We start from the raw sequence: 21,022 nt of genomic DNA on the forward strand, positions 1-21,022 counted from the left end.
TGTATGTAATAATACACAGCACAGTGGTTGAAATAACTTTAAAACAGTTTTGTTCATTCACTTTTTGGAAATACTGATTGATGTCTCCTTCATTGGTACTTCCTAGTTTGCCTCTGTCGGACTGACTGGTCAAACTGAGCTCATTACGCCCCCTACCGTCCTGCAGCACTTCCTGTGTAGTGATTTCCCTCTCATTTTGGTCTTTTTGCATGTGCTTTGACTCTTTTGTATGTGTTTTAGTATCTACAGCATTTTCCTCCCTACATGTGCTTTGACTTTTGTCTAAGGTTTACAGTGTTTAAATTTTTTTGTATGTGCTTTGACTTTTTGTGTTTTTGCCAGTTTTGTTTTGCATGTGTTTTATCATCACTTATTTGTTTATTTTTGCAGCTTTTTTCTTTTTGCCTGTACTTTGTGTTTGTGTTTTGTAGTGTTTTTCTTTTTGCCTGTACTTTGAATTTTGTGTTTGTGGTTTTGTAGTGTTTTTTCTTTTTGCATTTATTTGACTTTGTGTTTGGGGTTTGGCAGTGTTTTACTTTTTGCATGTGCTTTGATTTTTGTTTAGATTTTTTTTTTTTACCTTCAAGTGATCAACAGGAATATAATATTTAAACATCATGTCTATGGGTGGTATTAAAATACAGATAATAGTGATATTACATTCTAATATGAACCCCTGTGCATTTTCAGGCCTGACAGTAACCCGACTGGAACTTCCTTCCGGTCCGTTGGCTCTGCTCTCCATGGGTACTAGGTGCTCTCCTGTAGGGGGCGGTACTGTTTATTTCAGCCGCTAGCTTTCGCGGAAGGAAATGATTGTAACACCCGCCAACTATCGTTTTGTTGTGACTCGGGTTGCTAGCTACTGATGGCTACTAATACTGTCTTAAGGGTAAGCAGTTTATTACTTCAAAAGAAATAATAAGGCCATTTACACCTTACGGACAGGGAACTATTTTCTACATCGAAGCAACCTTTGGGGTAGAAATGTAATAAATAGTGTCAGCTTAGCTAGTCTTGTGTATGTTGTTTACCAACTAGGCTGAACTGCTGCTTTTCAGCCAAAACAAATCAATGAACCGGAGGTACAGTATGCACCATTCGTAGTTAATAATAAATAGCCCCACCAGGATGAGTCAGTTTACACGTAACAATGGGTACAAATTACGAGTTTATTTATTATTATTATTATTATCATCATTATTATTTTTTCTACAATCCCATGGCCATATATTTCGGTAAAGAAAGACGACAGTAATAAAGAACCAACAAGAAGGCTGTCACGCGTATCTTTTGTTAATATCTATGAATTTAATTAAGTAACGTTAAACCCGTTACACACAGTTGATGGCTTGATTTATGGTTCACTATTAAACACTGCATCTAAAAACAAGGAAAATAAAACTGTACAACGTTTAAGCCTTTTTCAGAGCATAAAGTACCTTTGCTGACTAAAGAGGCGGATTTCTTTCATTCAGAGATGTCGTGTTTACGTTGGTGTTTCACACAGATTTATTCAGACATACTGAGAGAGACACGGTATGGATGAGATATTTTTCCATACATATGAGACTTACCGTTACTTCACCTGACGTATAAAGTATAAGGGCAGAGATTTCTTACTTCTTAGTCCAACCGTACTTTAGAATGTTTTTCTCACTTTATTGATGTTTGGGGCATATTCTCCAAAACAGTTTCCTAGCAATTCACAAAGCAGCTTTTAAAGCATCTTTTCATAGACTTGCATGAATTGTAGGCTCTGTTGTAGTATCCAACCTCCTGATATTATACATACCTTTCTGTTAATGTGACTGTGTTTGGTTCAGATTTGTTCAGTTTTGAAAGTGATATGCAAGGTTATGTTCACTTTACTAGACTAAAGCACCTAAAATTTTCGTTTTCACTTTTGTATGTGGTCCTAGATTGGATATCTGTCCTATACATGGTCACGCAACTTGAATGTTAACTGTTCGATTGGAACTTATACAAATTGTTGCCGTCTACATAGGTCGCTGACATTACTTTCTTCCTTCTTCTGGAGCAAATTCAGCTGACTAATTACTAACCATCCTCCAGAGCAAAGCATACTTTTGCTAAAATTGCATCTACTGTACTGTTTGAAATACTGATTAAAATTTCCCCTGTGAGCAGTCCGCCACTATCCTAAGCCATATGTACCATCATGGAAAAAAGTTACCTCAATGATAACATGTTTGTCTGTTGAAATAAATATCTTGCTGTCAGTTTTATTTAGTAAACCACATGTTCCAAACCATGATCTTGTAGTAAGTACCTGTACTTCACAATTTAATGTTTCCTCTGCTCTAACACACACATTTCAAATTAATAACCCTTTCTGAGTGCATTATATGAAGTGATTTTTAACCTTGTGTTAACAGTGCTAGTCCTTATAAATTTAATATAACATGCTTTTAGCTAGTGAAATGCTTTTTTTCAGGTTTTGTGTAAATTCATCATTAAAATTAGCCTCCTATATAAAACACAGGACAAGTAAATTTTTCCATAATTGTCTCTCCTCCTCATACCTAGAATCGAGATGAAAATGAGCCGGAAACGTAAGTCCAGCTCTCCAGAGCCTATACATGCAAGAGTTTCCAAGAAGGAACCAAGGTCTTTTGAAACCAGACAGACCTTCAGTCCAGACAAGATTTTCACTCCCTACAAGAGAAATGTCCCAAAAACATCATCTCCCAGAAGGCTTTCACCTAGATTTATGTGTCATGGCCATGAAACAGGTGTGGTATGATAAACTTTAAGAGTAGTTGTTGTAGTAGTAGTTGTAATATCATAGTTCTGCCTCACTGGACCCTTTCTTCTATTCCCAGTGTGCTGAGGTTTCAGTACACAAATCTGAAAAGCCAATTTTGCCAAGCAAATTTGGAACAATGTCAAATCAGTTAGTTGGTTATTTAGAACCAACTTATTCTAGAAAACATGTGATAATCGCTGGATCTTTTTGTGTGTAACCTACCAAATCCTATGGGGTACGTAGGTCAACCCCTAGAAATGAAAAGTTTTGATATTGACAAAAAACATAATCTTTTATTTTATTTTGGTAGGAAATGTGTCAGATATTGCGATATTGCCAGATATTAAGATGGTTAAACCAAATCTTTTAGGAAAGCTAATGCTTTATTTTCCATTTTTTAATATCGTAAACTTGCCAAATCATGTGAAAATTTGCCCAGTTTTACATAAAATTTTACATATGATCATGGTTCTAACTTGCTGTCCATGATTAAGTAGCATACATGGTAACGCATATAGTCAGAATAGCAACAGTTGCACAGCCCCTGATGTACACAGGACATTGTGTTTTGGCACACTGACTTATGAAGGTCTGTGCTCCCTGTGACTTGTGTGTGCAGCCTTTTGCTGCCATTTGTTGGCCTGTTACAAAACTAGTTTATTTTATTAGTAACTTTTTGATTCCACTTAGTACCCTTCACGTGGTGACTGACAGCAACTGTATATGATCCGAGACCATTATTACAAAAAAAGAAATAATAATAATTAATTGTTTCCAAGTATCTTATTAATAGGAATGTTATCATTTATAAATAGAGCACTTCTACCAAGATAGAAATGGTTTATCATAGGATAAAGATGATGAATACGTTTTGTGCAGTACTCTTCTGTGTAAGGAGAAAAGTGGACCCACCCATCCAACGACATACTGTAGGAGAGCCATCTAGTTTTCCTTTAATTTGTCAACAATCTGCGTCCAGCATATTCCCAGAGACATGTACTGTAGAAGTGGAGTTTCTTGCTTTTTACATTACTTTAATCTTGTGACAACTGGACATATTTTTAATTATACTGAGTGATCTTAGTAATTAGTAAATCTATCTTTATCATACTTTCTTCTGTTTTTACAGTTTTACCTTTAGGTAATGCTCAGATTGGGCTTGACATGGTACAGTCTTCCAGAAGTCCGGAGTCATCCCCTCTTCAGTCAGAGGTGGACACAGAGGTTGGACTTGTCATCACGCTCGGTAAGTTAACTCATTATTATCAATTGTTTAAATACAAAGCATGATAACAGTATAATGAGTTGATTTTGTTGCGCTTTTGTTGTGGTTTGTGTGTAGATGAAGAGGGAACCCAAGAACGAGAGCAGCTGAGGAAAAAGAGTGGCGGAAAACTGATGAAAGGTTTGCCAACAAATGATAACAAAGCAATATCAAATAATGAGAGAAATGCTGAAGAATCCAGTCAGGATGAAGACAGTGAGGAAGAGTTCAGAAAACTGGACCGGGACTTAGCCATCAAGTCAAAACAGCACAACCTTACTTCAGTCCATGTGCGCAGTATCATACATGTAGGTCCTTCAGAGCTTCTGATAACATTCTGAATATTCAAAAAATTTTTAAATATGAGCATTATCTGTTTATTGGGGGACTGTTTACAAAGTGTGAAGATGTAATCGCCTGTGTTTTGTGCTTTGATGTGCATAGGAGGTGATCACAAATGAACATGTAGTAGCCATGATGAAAGCTGCTATCAGAGAGACCCAGGACATGCCCATGTTTGTACGTGTCATTCGTTTATGTTTAAGGTTTATGTCAGTTTCCTGCCTTGTTATTTCTTCTTATAAGTTATTGTATGCATAATTTTAAAAAATGCTATGTTTTTTTTACCTTTTTTTTCTGTCAATGCAGGAACCCAAAATGACACGGTCAAAGCTCAAAGAGGTTGTTGAGAAAGGGGTGGTGAGTCTTTTTATTTTAGTTTTTCTTGGTTGACATTGCCAGGGTTGAACCAATGGGTATTATTTGACATGTGTGACTTTCTTTCAGGGAATTCCTAATTGGAATATCTCACCTATTAAGAAATCGAAAGAAATAAAGGTATGGTTTCCACTTTCTAAATTTAAATAAAAAAAAAAAGATAAATCCAAAATGTCAGATGTTAGATTTTGAGGATTGTCTCTTAACTTTAAATTTACATTTACAACATTTTAAATTATTTGAACTCTTGGATCCTGTCTTGGGCTCTGACATTGTTAAATCGTGTTAACACCTAGCTTATTTTAGGTACAGACCAAGGACTGAATATTCAGTGCAAGGGAATTAAGAAACTTTTGCAGTTTTGCAGTGCTTCTTTTGTGTAACGAATAAGGCACTGCATTTCTTTTGTAATACATCACATATATATATATATATATATATATATATATATATATATATATATATATATATATATATGTGACTTTAAGCCACAGATTTACAGCTATGTAGATAACCAGCATAGCATCATAACCTCTGAACCATCACTGCCCCATCAACAATTTTCCAACAACATCTTATTCAAATTGAAATCTTTTCTTCTAGCCTCCTCAGTTTGTGGACATTCCTCTTGAGGATGAGGAAGACTCTTCAGATGAAGAGTATTACCCTGATGAGGATGAAGAGGATGAGACTGCAGAAGAGGTGTGCAAATCTTTCTTCTTTATGCTATGTGATTTTCTAAAGTGACTTTGAGTGTATAAAATGTGTGATTCTGGAAACAATCTTAATGCAACTAATTGTATATTTGTGACACACAGACTATCCTCGAGAGTGATATGGATAGCATAGCATCATCACCACGTATCAGTAGACCAGCTCGCTCTTGCACACCCATAGAGCTCTCAGAGTGCGAGGAAGAAAGAGGCAGCAGTCCACGAATGGTACCATGTGACAGTTTTACAGTACCCTCATGGTTTTTCACAATAAGTATTTAGAACGTTTGGGACAGTGACTTTGAGTGTCTGTGTAACTGACATTTTTCTAAAGTAAAATTGGGAATAAATTCCTAACTTCATTTTAGTTTCTCCATTTTACACCATTAATTACTTTACATACATTTTTCTCCTTTCTTTTTTCTCCCTTTTAAGAAGCCAAGGCACTTAAAAGTAGAAGCAGTGCCTATGGGCCCTCCTGCTCCACCCTCCCTATCCGGTGTACCTTCTCGCTCCTCTAAGACTCTTGATTCATTTATGGAAAAATTGCACGCAGTAGATGAAGAGCTGGAGCTCAGTCCCCTCTGCATGGAGCCTTACCAGGTATAGAAGTTGTTAGAGAATAGGATAAAACCTTGTTACAACTGTTGAAACACTGGCTCAGTTTTAAACCAAGGACGTGACCACCCCAGCTTAGACTCTACAGCTGTATTTTTTCTGTGCACTTGTAAATTTACATAAAGTAAGCATGGTGCGTCACAGCATAAATCCAACTGAATTTCTTTTGGCAGACTCCAGTTATCCATTAAACACACCTTATTTCAGTTCCTTTCAACTCTAAATGAAAGCTTTGTATTTGAAAAATCTGATCTCTTTTTCTTTCTCAGGCTATGAGCAGTGGTGAGAATACTAACGAAAGCTTGGTGGCATGCCGGACACGATCCAAGCGTCCGTTGAGGGATGTCCCTTTAGACCAGCTGGAGGCCGAGCTTAAGGCTCCTGACATTACACCGGACATGTATGATTGCGTCTCCGCTCTGGAGGACAAAGAGTGGAGCCAGTGGCTGCAGAGCCTCATGACATCACACCCGGGCAACGAAGGTCAGATCTGCAACAAAGGATACAGCTGCACTTTGTCTTTTAACTAGCATAAGTATCTGTCATGAAAAATCTCACGCACATTATTAAAGTGGTTTTAGACTTTATATTTCTTCATAACCATCAGCCCTATAGCAAAAATGCAAAAAATTATCTGTCTTTTCTAGGAGGAAGGTATAGCCTACTTTTCCTCCCATATCAAGAAAAGAAACATTAGCATGAGCATAAATGCAGGTAGAAGTGGGTGCAAAACATTTTCCTGTGTTTGTGTCGGTTGGCTTTACATGGCTCTGGGGAAACAAATGATGATCTTTGCCCTCCTTGATCAGTACTTGTCATGTGATGGGAAGACCAGCCTGACCTGTTGGATTTGGCTATGAATAAATTATGGAGAGAATTGGAGGAAGAATCCAAACAAAATCAAAGAAGGACTTTACATTTTGCTTTCAAAAAATGATTTTTAAAAATTTGTAACGAAAAAACACTGATGTTTTTTTTCCATTCAGTTGTTTGCTGATCTTCAGCCCCTAGTGAATTTGACAACCAATATGAAATATAATGATGTTAAAAAGGAAATAACTTTTTCCTCTTTAACCTATTATTATTTGTTTTCAGAAGAGGGTGATGAAGAGGATGATGATGATCCTGAATATAACTTTCTTGATGATCTCGATGAGCCTGATTTAGAGGACTACCGCAACGACCGTGCAGTTCGTATTACAAGTGAGTCCATTCAGGCCTCACTCTGACTTGTGCATTTCTGTAAATGTAGTAACTAAAAAGTAAGCATAACAAATCAGACAAGTTGGATGGGTGAATAGTATAATCACTTCTTTCCCTTTTTTTTTCTGCAGAGAGGGAGGTGAATGAGCTCATGGAGGAGCTGTTTGAGACGGTAAAACAATTTTAAAGGAACTAACGAAGTCCATTGCTTAAAAATAGTGTCTTATTCTGATATTATACTTTTTTTCACATTCCAGTTCCAGGATGAGATAGGAGTAAATGAGGATGAAGATGCCCACGAGGAAGATGAGGAGCAGGAAAAAGTGTCCTCACAAAGCACTGCTAAGTTCAATGTCCCCCAAGCCATTCGGTACACCACATTTTACCTGTTTAGAAAACTCATGTAATTTAACAAGAAAGAACATTTCGTTCTAACACACATATACTCTCAGCATCTTTTAACGATCCCTTTTACTTTCCACTTACATAGCATCTGCTGCCGTGTCCATGAATCAGTGAGGGTGCTTTAGAGCATGTATTCAGCAGAACACATTATGGCACCACACCAGAAGGTGTCTGTGTCATCCAGAATGAAAGGAAGAATCCTATACAAAACCATTTATTTTACCTTTTTCTAAGGCAAAACTCGCATTATAGTAAATAGCCTGTCTTTCTTAAACTGCTTAAGTTTTGTCAATCAACACCAACCTAATCAAGGTGTAATCACTTCATTCATCAGTAGAAGGTAAAATATATTCTTAGATAATCTGCCCAAGCAAGCATAGGTGCATGTTCTAAAAGAGTTCACTGTTTAATGTTTTTCCCCCTAATACTTATAGCGATAAGTAATATGCTTAAGCAGTAATCACACCAGAGGAATTCATCTAAACTATTTAGCATCGTAGTATTCAATTTGGCCCAAGGCCCAAGTGGTCAATACTCGCAGCCTCCTGTTGTAAGCAGAGGCATCAAAGTTGGCTCCACACATCTTTAAAGCAGATAGATACACATTAACCCACTTACCCTCGCTAGCTCAAGTACAGCCCAAGGAGCAAAGCTCAGAAAGGTTTTCTCATTAACAGAATATCACTCATAAATATAACCTATTAATATCGTTTAACAACATAAGAGCTCAGTTGTGATAAAAACCTTTCCTACTATAATTTTCACATAAATGCACACAGTCCTCCCTTTGGGACAGAGCAGCAGAGATGTGCTGTGTCTGTTTGGGTAGGGAGGCATAGAGAAGTGCTCAAAGTGTCACTTGTCTTGTAGCTGAGTGAAAGCAAGCTGTGAACACTTTAGAGCTACAGTTCATATGTGCTCAAACACATGTAGGCCCTGATGCTGTTTATCCTTTGGTTAGTGGCTACAGGTGTTTGATAGCAGTATTATGTCTTCTGTTGAAAACCCCTTTTTAAATGAATGAGTGATTAACCCAGCAGTCATGGTGTAGTGTAGTTTAAACACTGCTGCAAGGTTTTTATTAGATATTAGTTACTGTTTTACTGTAACTTAACTTCTCACCCACGGACAGGAGTAGAGCTTATTTACCTGATTAGATGGCAGCCAGGTGCCTGACACACACTCACACAAGCTTTTAGATAGTTTTTCCCATATTTCTTAATAAATATTAGGTGCAGTGCTTATCATGTATTATTCTTGACATTTGTTTGCCTATTGTGCTTAATGAAGTGTGAGGTAGTAATTACAGTAATTAGTAATGACAAAGGGAATTTCTTTTTTTTTTTATGATTCACAATTAAACGCAAATAAATAGTAAAATACAAATTCTAAAATCTCCCATTTACAGTAGATGCACTGTATGGTCAAATATATGTGGACACCGGACAATCCTCTAGAAAGGCTTTATACTAGAGTTATGGCTTTACGCTGGAGTGTGGCTATGTGGATTTGTCTTCTCAGCCACAAGAGCATTAGTGAGGTCAGGCACTAAATCGGGCAAGGGGGCATGGACTGTAGTCAGTGTTCCAGTTAATTTTAAATGGTGTGTAATGGAGTTGAGATCAGGGCTTTGTGCCGCCAGTTCATTTCAGCCTTGGCAAACCTTGTCTTTGTGTAGTGTAGACCCTTGTCTAAGCTCACTGGTTTTCCTATGATTAATAATCAATTGATCAGATATAATTTAAAAAGCCATGCTGCTCTGTGTATGAGTATCAATAATTCAAAATGTACATTAGACAAAACATAGTCAATCAGTCAGCCTACACCATTTTTGGTCAATGCTGTGCATGCATTGCACAAACAGTCTTAAACAAATTAACATAAACTGTCATCGTTCATAAACTTTTAACAGTAATGTCTTAAAATACAATTTTATAACAACTATCCTGTGTGTGCCCAGATTTGAGGAGCCACTGGCCCACATGTTGACCATGTGCAGGCGTACAGTCCGTGAGCAGCTTGACCTTCTCCAGCAGCGTCGAGAACACCAGGGCCAACCTCACCAAAATGTACCAGGACCGGCCATGCTTCTAATCCCTCCGCCTAGTACCTTGATGGTGACCCCTACTCAGAAGCAGCAGCTGCAACAGCAGATTCAACAGGTGAGCACAAGAGAACTTGGTATAGACATTGTGCTTTGTCCTTACTCAGAAGTGTCTTACCAGTCGTCTTAACCTTCTAAACATGTGAGGGTTCACTGTATGTGTTTGTGTTTCAGCATGTCCAGTTGTTGACACAGGTGAACATGCTGTGTAGTCATGTTGAGGCACTGAAAAGCCATGCAGCCACCACCAAACTATTCTTGGTAAATATCAGACTTATTATTTCTCCTGATAATGAGAAGCATAAAATGCAGTTGACACAATTCTTTTTGGGTATAGTAGTAAATGTTATTTCATGACTTTTAATCTATGATTCTAAGATAGATTTACATCAAATATTGTATGGCAAATGAATACACTTGAGTTGTCTGTGATGAATTGTACTGCTCAGGGAGCTGAGGCTCTGGGTAAATACTCGTGGGTCCTTGGGCAAGGCTCTTAACTCGTCTTATGCCCATACGAGCATCACAAGATGAAGTGGGACGAAAAAAGAATCTGCGAGAATGGCTCAAAGTGGACAGTGAAAGGGTGGAGTGCGATTGAGATACATGGAAAGCTGTCTATTTGCTGTGGAATACCCTCACTTGATTGGGAAAAAAATTAGTTTTAATTGTGATTTGATTTTCTGTGCTGTTTTAGACCGAGTTGCAGTCGTTTGCAGAGCGGGCAGAGCAGATGAGGGCAGTGGTTGATCCTGGATTTAGGAGTGCATTCCGGGTGTGTAACCTACAGCCATCTCTGGACCTGCTGGACGAGCTGGAGAAAAGACCCATTCCTCAGTCCAAAACTACACTATCACATGCTGGTGAGACACCGTGCAACGTGGCCCTAAATTAATTTTTATTAAAACAAATTTATTTGCACATCAAGTACAAAGTTCTGGTTATCCTTAAAATAAAAAAGAGGAAAATGTGTATAATAATTGTTCCAATTCCACGGAAAGGCACAAAGAAACACAAATTACAAAAATGACCATGAAAAATATTTCTGTCTATATAGTAGCTTTTAAAGTATATGTTAATCTTGTATGTTCAGTAGTGTTACTTATTTTTGTTCAATAAAATATTAGAAATATTATTATTTTTATTATTATTATTATTATTATACAGTGGAACCTTGTTTTGCAAGCATAAATCGTTCTGAAAGTGTGCTTGTATATCAAAACACTCGTACTGTATATCAATGTAAATTTTTTCAATAAGAAATAAAAGAAACTTTTGAGCAATGATTTGTTCAACAACCCAAAGTATTCATATAAAATAATTACAGTGGAAGCTTGGATTACGAGCATAATTCATTCCGGAAGCGGGCTTGTATTCCAAACACTTGTAAACCGAAGCAAATTTTTCCATAAGTAAAAATGGAAACTCAAATTATTTGTTCTACAGCCCCAAAAAACATTAAAATAATTAATACAAAATATAAAGTAAACATAAAACAAATTAACCTGCACCTTACCTTTAAAATAAAAAGTAAAAACAAATCCTAACAGATAAGTGTTTCCATTTATGCGCGCAGGCGCTGTGTGTGTGTTTGTGTACAGTATGTGTGTGACTTTAACTTTCAGCCTCCCCCTTCTCATCTTACACAGTAAACTTTTCTCCTCTCTTATTTGAATTTCACACAAACACACACACACACATTTTAACGGAAACACTGTTTTGTTGGAAAAATTGGAACATCTAACAGCTAATGACACTTGGGTGAGTGACATACTAAGGATATCACTGCTGTAAAGTAAAACAAACAAAATAAGCTGCACTTTACCTTTGAAAAGAATCGTTGTGTGTTTCTGTGTAGAGCAGAGTGTGTTTGTGTGTGTGTGTATGTGTAAAACAGGGGGTGTGGGGGGTATAAAGGCAAGAAAGAGAGTGTGCATGTGTGAAGTGGCACAGTGTCAAATTATGCAGGCGCACACAATGACGGGCTAAAACAGAAAGGGAGAAAATGGATTTTTAACCTCTCTAATGAGACTTCCTTTTGCTTTACACGCGTGCACACGTGTTATAAGAAACAGTACACGCGCGCTGTACACACGTGATTATAAACACAAAATGCAACATGTTTTACACGCACACACGTGGTCAGAGTGTTATAGTAAACAGTACACGCATGCACGGATGTTGATTATACCAGTAAGAGACTAGCACTAAGACCCAGCAGGAAAGGCGATTACCCACAGTTTAGCAGCGCAAGAGAGGCCGTTGGCTCAGTTGTGATCACGTGACGCTCGGCGTCAAAACAAGAAGCGCATGTGTAATACGTGATACTCGGTACTCGAAAAACCAAGACTTGCTTGTTTTTCAAGTGAAAAAATTGACACAACTTTGGTTGTGTTTGCGGAACACTCGCAAACCGTGTTACTAGCAATCCAAGGTTTTACTGTAATACAAAATACAAAGTAAAAATAAAACAAATTAACCTGCGCTTTACTTTTGAAAAGAATCGTGGCTGTATTGATTGAGACCAGAGAGAGGAAAGGGGGAAGGATGACTTTGTCTCTCTCTCTCTCTCTCACACACACACACACACACACCAGTTTACCGATAGAGACTCTCACTCAACTAAGCGCGCACACACTGACACATGGACATACACGCACCTACTAGCTTGCAGACAGGGCGTGGGTGGGGGCGGCAGTTGCTGTGTATTTTGTCTATTTTTTTTTCTTTCATAAAGTTAATGGTTCAGCCCTATCTTTCCAGGTTATCATAATGTGTTGGACAGTTCTTTACCCAATTCTCATAATTTCAGTTATCTCCTTAGTTATTTCTGATATTGGGGTATATTTCTTTTAACCAGGCAGTGTGTTACTTATGCATATAGCTGAGAACAGAAAGTATTCTGTTGTCAATGTCTTTGTGTATCCATCTCTGCAGTGCACCGCTACCCGCTTCTGCCAGCTCACCTAGCCTGGTTGTTCGCCACTAGGTCAGCATTCTTGTACCCAGAGTTACTACCCCACTGCAGTCTGGACCCTGCCCTCCAACCCCCACGCAGCAAGACTATTTACACAAAAGGAGAGGATGGGTATACTACTTTGATTTTATTTACTAGAATTTCGTAGGGTCTATTTTACTAATGAAAAGCTTATTACTGTGTGCACAATAATGCCCTTTACAGTGTAGTTTTATCTTACTTTTTATCATGTGTGTTTATATGCACAGAACAGTAATTCCTTTTCCCATTTCTTTCTCTTTTAATTATTTATTTATTCTGTTTTTGTCCCTAGTCTGATTGTTTTGGGACTGAAGCATTTCAGTGAGACTGAATTCCCCTACCATTTAATGAGCCAGTATCTCATTCAGCCTAAGAGGCTGGAGCAGCTACGTGCCCGTGTGAAAGACATGTGCTCAAGCAGGGCTACAGACAACATCATCAAGGTGCCTCGTATTTAACTGTTTCCCTGTACTTGCATGCTTCTTCTGCAAGGAAAAAAGTTCAAGTAGGCTTTATTGTCACATCTAAACATAAAATTACAACATAAATTAACAGAAAAACTAAACTAGCTAACTAAGAGGCCTAGTTAGCTAGCTAGCAAAGACAAGAAAGATTGACCTAACATAAATTAACAGAAAATAACTAACTAAGGAAGACTATCTACAGGGTTTTTTACAGACAACAGACAACATCAAGTGCACGTGCAAAAGAGATACCCTCTCTTTGATTTCAAACAGAATTCACTTCAGTGCTCTTGTAAATGATTACCTCAACTCTTTATTAGCGCTGCTAACATTTCACATTTGTTGTTTTCTTCAGTTTTACTGTCAGCACCACGTGGTTCCTCGACTACCTGTGGCCTGCCATCCAGTTGTCCCAGGGGAAGAGCGCCCACCTGTGGAAAGAGAGAAAAACATCATGCCAAATTGGGTTTTGGTAATAAGCTATGAGTCCTCCTTAAAGAACAAAAGAATATAATTTTGGCACAGAGTCTCAGCATGATGAAGCTGTGGTATTGTGTGAATTTACATGAATTGTCTGGGCATAAATTATAATAATATTCCATTAAAAGTGATTTCCTCTAAATAAACTGAACCTTCTTAATGTAACATTTTCTTTCAACAGAAAAGTTTGCCATACATTTATAAATCAGTGTTTGAGAGGCCATCAGAAGAGAGGACATCAACAGGTATGGGGACACCTCCTGGGTCACCTCCTGTCCCCACCTTTCCAGAGGGAACACGGTACCCATCGTACCTCCCTAAAGGTTTAAATCTGCAACTGCATCCTTCAGCCAAGCGTCAAAGTTCTGCTCGACCATCCAAGCCCCGTCCTCTACACGGTTTTGCTCGTCCTGCTTCCAAACCATTAGCAAAGGCCCCTCTATGCCCTGTTGGTACAGTTAATTTACTGTCCCCAGTCCCAGCACCCCTCCCCTCTCAAGGAGTAATACTTTTAACTCAGGCCCCATTAATTCCAGTGAATGAGGCTCTTCCAGTGTCCCAGGTAACCACAACCCCTGCTCATGGAACAGTACCATTAAACTCTGTTGGTCCTGTGAACTTCCAATATATTGTTCCACCGCCAGGCAGTGTTAATCCCATAGAGCCTTCTGCTAGTTTGCCCCCAGCTGCAGTTCAGATACCTTCAACTCTTGCTGAATCCTATAATAAGCATGTCCCCACTAATGGGATTGGTAATTGCAAAAAACGTTTGGAGACGAAAATGGAAGTGCCAAGGAAAAAAATCATGCCCAGAAATCTCCTGCCCATGCAACCTCCCCCCTTTAATCCAACCCAGCTACTCCCTCACAACCCAGTTAGTGTTATTCTGGGCACAGCCCAAAATGTTACATCTGCTAACAGCCCTAATGCTGCTCCATCTATGGTCATCATTCAACCTTCGTCCTTACTGGATACTCCTTATGTCCTTACATCTCTAGATTCGCAAGGATCGGTCAAGTCCTCTACTACTCAACCAGTCAGTGGTCTCCCTTTCCCAGGAACATTGTCCAGGCCACTGTTTGACAGACTGTCAAGCCCAGACACTAATAAGGAGCCTGCAGACAGTGAGATTCAACTATTTGTGTCAAATCACCAAACCGATGTTTTGCCAGACACTGCAGTTAGAAGCATAAGCACTACAAATCTTAACTGTGGTTCATTTGCGCCCAGAATTGGAAGTATTTGCGTTACCCCACATAGCACCAGCCTGTCAGCTCACTCTGATGTACCTGGAGTTAATTCTCAGTTTGTTTTTCTTCAGGCAGCTTCACAGGCGGGTTCACCACAATCCTTTCCAATCCCCCAAACCAGTCTGATCACAACTCAGCCTCCGTTGCATTCTGCTAAAGGAGAAAGCAAAGTACCTCAGCAAAAAAATACTACATTAAATGTTACAGAAGATAATTTATCAGCTCTTACTGTTTCGCTGCCTTTGAAAGGTGCTATAAGCCAAGCCCCAGCTGTACCCAGTACCAATATGTGTGGTGATGAGATGTGGCAGGAGGATATGGAGGCAGGAGCAAAGGTAGGTGGAGAAGATATGGCTAGTGCTTTATTTGGAAACTCCCTTCTTATGTTGCCCGAGTCCTCCTGTATCCCAGGCTCCAGTTTGAGCAGTATTAGCCATATGGACAGCAATACCGAGACATTACATAATGTGATGGAGGATATTCCAAACACTGGAGAACAGCACAGCAGTCACTTCAGTAAGGAGAGTGGTGCCGGGAGCACTCATGATCCTGATAAATCAAACAAGAGTGAAGGACGAGTTAGCAGTACAGATGAAGTACCAGGACTGTATACCTTTACTTCTGGTGCTGGAAACAAGGAACCTCCTGGGGGAGGAGAGAGGTTGAACAAGGGAAATGATGGAGAGCAGGCAGAAGGGCATCAGAATGAGGGAAGCCGAGATGGTGAAGAGAGAGATGCAAATGATAAAGGTGAGAATAGGGGAGATGGAGATGGTGGCAGAGGGAGGCAGGGGAATGAAGAAGGGGATAAAAATGATGATGAGAAGGATGGTGATGGAGAGCGAGAAGAGGAAGAGGAGGATTTTGATGAGCTCACACAAGATGAAGATGAGGAGGAAGTGATGTCATCAGCATCTGAAGAATCTGTTCTCTCAGTGCCTGAATTGCAGGTTTGTTCTGCATTTTTTATTTGATTCTTAATATGTTGAGTATAACTGGTGGAACGGTTTCACAAGTTTATATTCACTATAATAATATAGTACAAGTTTATATAATAAAAGTTTCACAGTTACTATATCTCTGCCATCTCTGGCCAAACGTGCAAGGATACATCAAATCAAGTTTTTTTTTTTTTACCACTTTAGGAGACAATGGAAAAGCTGACCTGGCTGGCATCAGAGCGGCGGTTATGTGGGGAAGGGGATTCAGAGGAGGACAACTCTCCAAACTCTCCCACCTCCCCCACCTCACCAATCTCTCAAAACTCTCAGGAGGATAATTCAGAAGATGAGGAGGATGGGGGATTGAAGGGTGAAGAGCTAGAGCCCACAGAGGGAGAGGGAGGAAAACTCCCTGAAGAAGATGCACCTCAGGAGGATGACCCTCCACAGAACAGTGGAAAAGGAGCTGGACGTGGTAGAGGTCTGTTCAGTAGACTTGAGCTTGTATTTCTTCTATATTTATGTGGGAGTCCTGCATGTGGTGCTGTCTACAGCGACTATTATAACAAATTTATTAACTTATTTACTTTTGGCAGGTCGTGGTCGCCCCCCACCCCGCAGTCTTAGGAAGAGCAGGCGACAGGAACGGGCCAGCAAGGACACTTCAAAACTCCTCCTGCTTTGTGATGACCACATCCTGGATAATGATCCGATGAGGGAGAGCAAGGACATCGCTTATGCACAGGCCTACCTGAACAGAGTTAGAGGACTTTTATTCTTAGACAGTAAACTAAAATAGATACAGGCTAAAAACTTAATTAGATAGTATATAAAGAATTAATCAACTATATTCCAAAACGTGCACTTATTCTTTATCACTGTGTTTTGTTTTGTTTTTGTTTGTTTTGTTTGTTTTGTTTGTTTTTTTATCAGGTGAAAGAGGCCCTGCAGGACACTCCAGGCAAGGTGGAGGAGTTCTTGAGTCTGCTTTATGAGTTCGAGCAGGGAAGCGAGAGTCGTAGTGTTGTTGAACTTTTCTGTCAACTCAAACCTATGCTTAAAGACTGTCCGGAGCTGTTGAGGGACTTTGCTGCTTTTCTTCTTCCAGAGCAGGCTCTGGAATGTGGCCTGGTATGCCCTTTATTCTTTAATCATTTATTTATTTATTACACCATTTCATGTTGGGAAATATGTCTCATTGTAACAATAACAAACATTTAAATACTGATTTAAAATCCACTGTCAGTAAACATCAGATTATAATTTTTAATGCAGTTTGAGGAGCAGCAGGCTTTTGAGCGAAGCAGGAGGTTCCTAAGACAGCTGGAGATCAGTTTTGGAGAAAACCCTACACACTACCAGAAGATTGTGAAAGCTCTTCAGGCTGCATCTGCCCCCACCCCTGCAGGAGTAGAAGAGGTGAGTGACAACATGCGAGTGGAAGAGGTACACAAAAACTCATTTTATTCTCAGAGTAAACTTTGTTCTTTGTTCACAAATGACTCAGTTCATAACTGTACCAAGTGTAGATGGTGCAAAATATTTCCATCACGTGTACCTTAACTGTTTGAGCTCATTTGTAGTCTGAATAATTCTCTCTATTCTCTCTTGGTGTCTCAGCTTAAAGCACAGATGGCCACCCTCCTTAAAGGTCACACACACCTTCAGGGAGAGTTCTCTGTATTTTTTGATAACCTCCGTCCACCACCAGCTCGTCCGGGGCAGTTTGAGGAAGCAACCTGGCCTGAAGATGGAGGGATCATGACCGAAGGAGGTGATGGAGTGAGTTTGGGGAGTGGTGGGTTTGAGGAAGTTACACTACCTGATCTGGAGGAGGAAGAGGAAACACCTAAAATTGCCCAAATAACAGGAAAGAGCAGGAAAAGAAAAGAGCTAGGCACACACAGGAACTATAAGGTGAGCAAGTTGGAGCTGTGGTCTTTTATTTACTTTTCTGTACTGCAGTCATTTATGTACTCTTTTATTTCTAATAAGAGCCTGGCATGATTTTGTTGTCGTTATCAGCAGGCTTGTGATTGGCCAGAGAAGCACTGCCCCTGTCACTGCCATTTCTCTAGTCATGATGCGAAGCATCGCAAACACAAGAGGAAAGTCTGCGCTTGCTGCCATGTCATCAAGGTATGTCTTATTTTCCAAATTAAATACCAGGCATTTGTTTATTTACTAATTCAGTATGAATAGGTTAGCATTTTTAATTTTTAAGACATGTATCAAAAATTATTTGCCAACTGGGTGCTAGCAGATTAAAAAAATGTGTTGTGTGATTTATCATTATATAATAATATAATCTTATCATCAGCTTCAAGTGCATGTTTGTGTATCTGTGTGTCAATTTGCTTTGTAGGACACTGATGGCTCAAAGTCATTGAAGACAGGTGAACATGCATTCGCCACAGCAGACCCTCTACCTGAGAAGCAGGAAGAAAGGGAGGAATCTGAGAAAGGAGTAGAGGAAGATAAAGAGAAAGAGACAGAAGTTGAGAAAGATGAGTCTGGTAGTGGTGCAAACAGTCCACATCATGGTATGTGCATTTCCCATTTAGTTTGTTTTGCATTATTAATTTGTATGCTTTTTACTAAGAAGGTCTGGTTTCTCTCTATAGGTCCAGAAGGCCAAGCATGGGAGTGCATTGACGCAGATCCTTTAGCCAACCCTGACGAAAGGGAGGATGAGGAGGTGGAAGAAGAGGAGGAAGAGGAATGGAAGGAAGGAGAGCAGGAACACTGTTCCTCTCCTAGTAAGTCTATCAGGGAAGATGATGTTCCATCTGCTGCATACCCAAATACTTTACTTCCTCAGTCAGAAGAAAGGGAGACGTCACAGCAGATCTGGCAGAGTCCCTCGTCTGACACACCTGTCTGTGCCAAGAACATCTCCCTTACTCCCAGTGGAGAGAAAGTTGTCCTCTGGACCAGGTCAGCACCAACATGGACAGTGTTTTACAGCTACATTCAGTAATTCAGTAATTCCCTACCTATCTTCACTGGGTCATCAGAACATTTGAAGAAGTGTTGTGGGGCATGGGGGGTTGCAAAGCATTGTCTTTTGTTTGTTTTGTCTTTAATTATTGAAACACTACAATGTTGGAAGCTGGCACCACATTACCCTACAGCATACAATTTAATTTCTAATTGCTATTTTTGCCCCTGCTTCCAGAGAGGCAGATCGGGTCATTTTAACAGCTTGTCAGCAGCAGGGGGCCAATCAAAGCACCTTCCAATCTGTGTCAGCACAACTTGGCAACAAAACTGCCAGTGAGGTATTTGACACTTTTTTAACACAATTTAAAAAATTTAATAAAGGCATTATACAAGTATTCTCAAGGAACTATTCTAGTGTCTGAAATGCCTTTATAATTATGTGGCAAAAAAATTACAAAATGCATTTTTAGCATTGTTGTTTTTGGTCATATTTTGTAGGTTTCTAAGAGGTTCCGGGACCTGATGCGTCTGTTTCATACTTCAGCTCGGCAAGCCAGCTCAGATGAGGAGGCCACTGAACAGCAATCAGCTACTGACGAGGAGCAAGACTGAAACTTCTCTGAGAATGGGCTTACACTCTTTACAGACCAGCTAAAAACATTTGAGCTACAAATGTAGACAGCATAACTACAATAACCACGGGAACAGAATGAGCTATTGGAATCACATATTGAACTTACATAGTTGAATCAATTAGGCAAATCTAATGTCAACCTGATTTCACATCAGGGATGTGGTTTATAGCAGTATTGAAAATGAACATGCTGGGGCTACTAATTTATCACCAGCTTATGAATTGAGAATGGCAGCTACTTGTTTCATTACAAGACTTTTTTCCATTTATGTTTTATGTTTGCTTCGCAATGGACAAATTGTATATACCTGTATTATAAATATAAGATGGGCATGTCCCTAATATGTACAGTATTTTTACACAAGATTTTTCCCCCTTGTCTTTAAGGTTTTGATTAAAAGAAAATAGGAAATCTGCTTGCTTATGGCACATTAATTAAATGATTCTCTGTTTAAAAAACACATTTTCTGTCAACACAACAGGAGTAAAAAAGTGACATTTCCTTTATTGAAGTAAATTCTTATGATGTTGAAGAACATTATTGGCTGCATAAGACCCCAGTAGTGTTTTCGGAACCTTTTTTTGTAAATGGTGGTAAGTTATATACAAGTGGTTAAATTTTTTATACGGAAGGACCCAAAACATGCATGCACACCATGTAAAAAAATCCATGTGACCATGATTTTTTTTCTGTGCATATATCATGTGACCTGCGTGTATAGACCTATGTATTATGTAGTGCGACTACTGACATCTTTAGAGGAAACAATACTACATATTGCCACCATGATTCAAGTTGATAGGCATTTGGCAGACGCTCTTATCCAGAGCGACTTACATTTTTTATTCGAGTTTTAAAGAAGGGCATAGATGATGACTGATGAAGTGTGTATACTTTTTTTTTTTTTTTTTGGGGGGGGGGGAGGCTCTATGTATGTGGATGGATGATTGATTCCCATAATATTTAGGTTATCAGTTTTTGTCTGGGGATCTGCTTCTCTTCAAAGGTTGAGATTTTCTCAAGCCCTCACAGAACAAATTAAGTGTTTTTTATGGTTAGGGCCTCCTTTTGCTCTCGAAACAGCCCCGGTTTTTCAAGGCATGGATTCCCCAAGACACTGACAGTATCTTGGAAAGCAAGTAGTGAACATTGCTTAAAGATACTGATGAATACATCACAATTCCTGCTAATTCTTTAAGAGCACTTTTATACTGATATTTCACGCGTAATTTTTTTTATTCAGATCCGGCTATTCGAAAGGCCACTGAAGAATCCTGAACGACATTCTCCTTCCATTTACTTTATACCTACACTGCCAGCATGGCTGGGCACAGTTTGTGGCTATGTATGATTTTATATCTTCAAAAATTGCTTGATCATATTTGTAATTAGACGTTTGTGAGGAGTCCTTTTATCCCTATCAATAGTTATTACAGTGTGTTTCTTGCGTAGCTAACTGCTTCCAGAATTAAATTTAATTGACGTAAATAGAATAGTGAACTGCAAGTGTTATATAC

The 21,022-nt window shown here is 39.1% G+C and overlaps 1 protein-coding gene across 3 annotated transcripts; it reads left to right on the forward strand.

Moving 5' to 3' along the window:
- Positions 1–625: 625 nt before the first annotated feature.
- Positions 626–19,993, forward strand: gon4lb (gon-4 like b). Of its 3 annotated transcripts, none has more exons than XM_053494086.1 (31): positions 626–892; positions 2,551–2,756; positions 3,912–4,016; positions 4,113–4,342; positions 4,479–4,553; positions 4,683–4,733; positions 4,821–4,871; positions 5,355–5,453; positions 5,570–5,692; positions 5,900–6,067; positions 6,352–6,565; positions 7,178–7,285; positions 7,417–7,457; positions 7,543–7,655; positions 9,651–9,852; positions 9,969–10,055; positions 10,492–10,657; positions 12,732–12,882; positions 13,085–13,235; positions 13,612–13,728; positions 13,918–15,936; positions 16,132–16,408; positions 16,524–16,687; positions 16,861–17,058; positions 17,203–17,346; positions 17,548–17,844; positions 17,953–18,066; positions 18,293–18,470; positions 18,552–18,864; positions 19,106–19,208; positions 19,369–19,993. In XM_053494086.1, the coding sequence occupies exons 2-31, from the start codon at positions 2,558–2,560 to the stop codon at positions 19,480–19,482; spliced, it is 6,372 nt and encodes a 2,123-aa protein (XP_053350061.1). In that variant the 5' UTR covers positions 626–892; positions 2,551–2,557; the 3' UTR covers positions 19,483–19,993. The 3 variants fall into 3 exon arrangements, with proteins under 3 accessions (XP_053350061.1, XP_053350060.1, XP_053350062.1); XM_053494085.1 differs by having other exon boundaries at positions 628–892; positions 3,900–4,016; XM_053494087.1 differs by having other exon boundaries at positions 628–892; positions 3,900–4,016; positions 17,956–18,066.
- The last annotated feature ends 1,029 nt before the right edge of the window (positions 19,994–21,022 follow it).

This window comes from Clarias gariepinus, chromosome 4, assembly GCF_024256425.1.
Source record: "Clarias gariepinus isolate MV-2021 ecotype Netherlands chromosome 4, CGAR_prim_01v2, whole genome shotgun sequence".
NCBI lineage: Eukaryota > Metazoa > Chordata > Actinopteri > Siluriformes > Clariidae > Clarias > Clarias gariepinus.

Excerpts from the sequence above, each read along its gene's own strand:
- gon4lb (XM_053494085.1), top strand. The coding sequence starts at position 2,558 with ATGAAAATGAGCCGGAAACGTAAGTCCAGCTCTCCAGAGCCTATACAT. Across the intron at positions 2,757-3,899 it reads GTGTCATGGCCATGAAACAG|TTTTACCTTTAGGTAATGCT; the intron begins GTGTGGTATGAT and ends CTGTTTTTACAG. Across the intron at positions 10,056-10,491 it reads CCACCACCAAACTATTCTTG|ACCGAGTTGCAGTCGTTTGC; the intron begins GTAAATATCAGA and ends GTGCTGTTTTAG.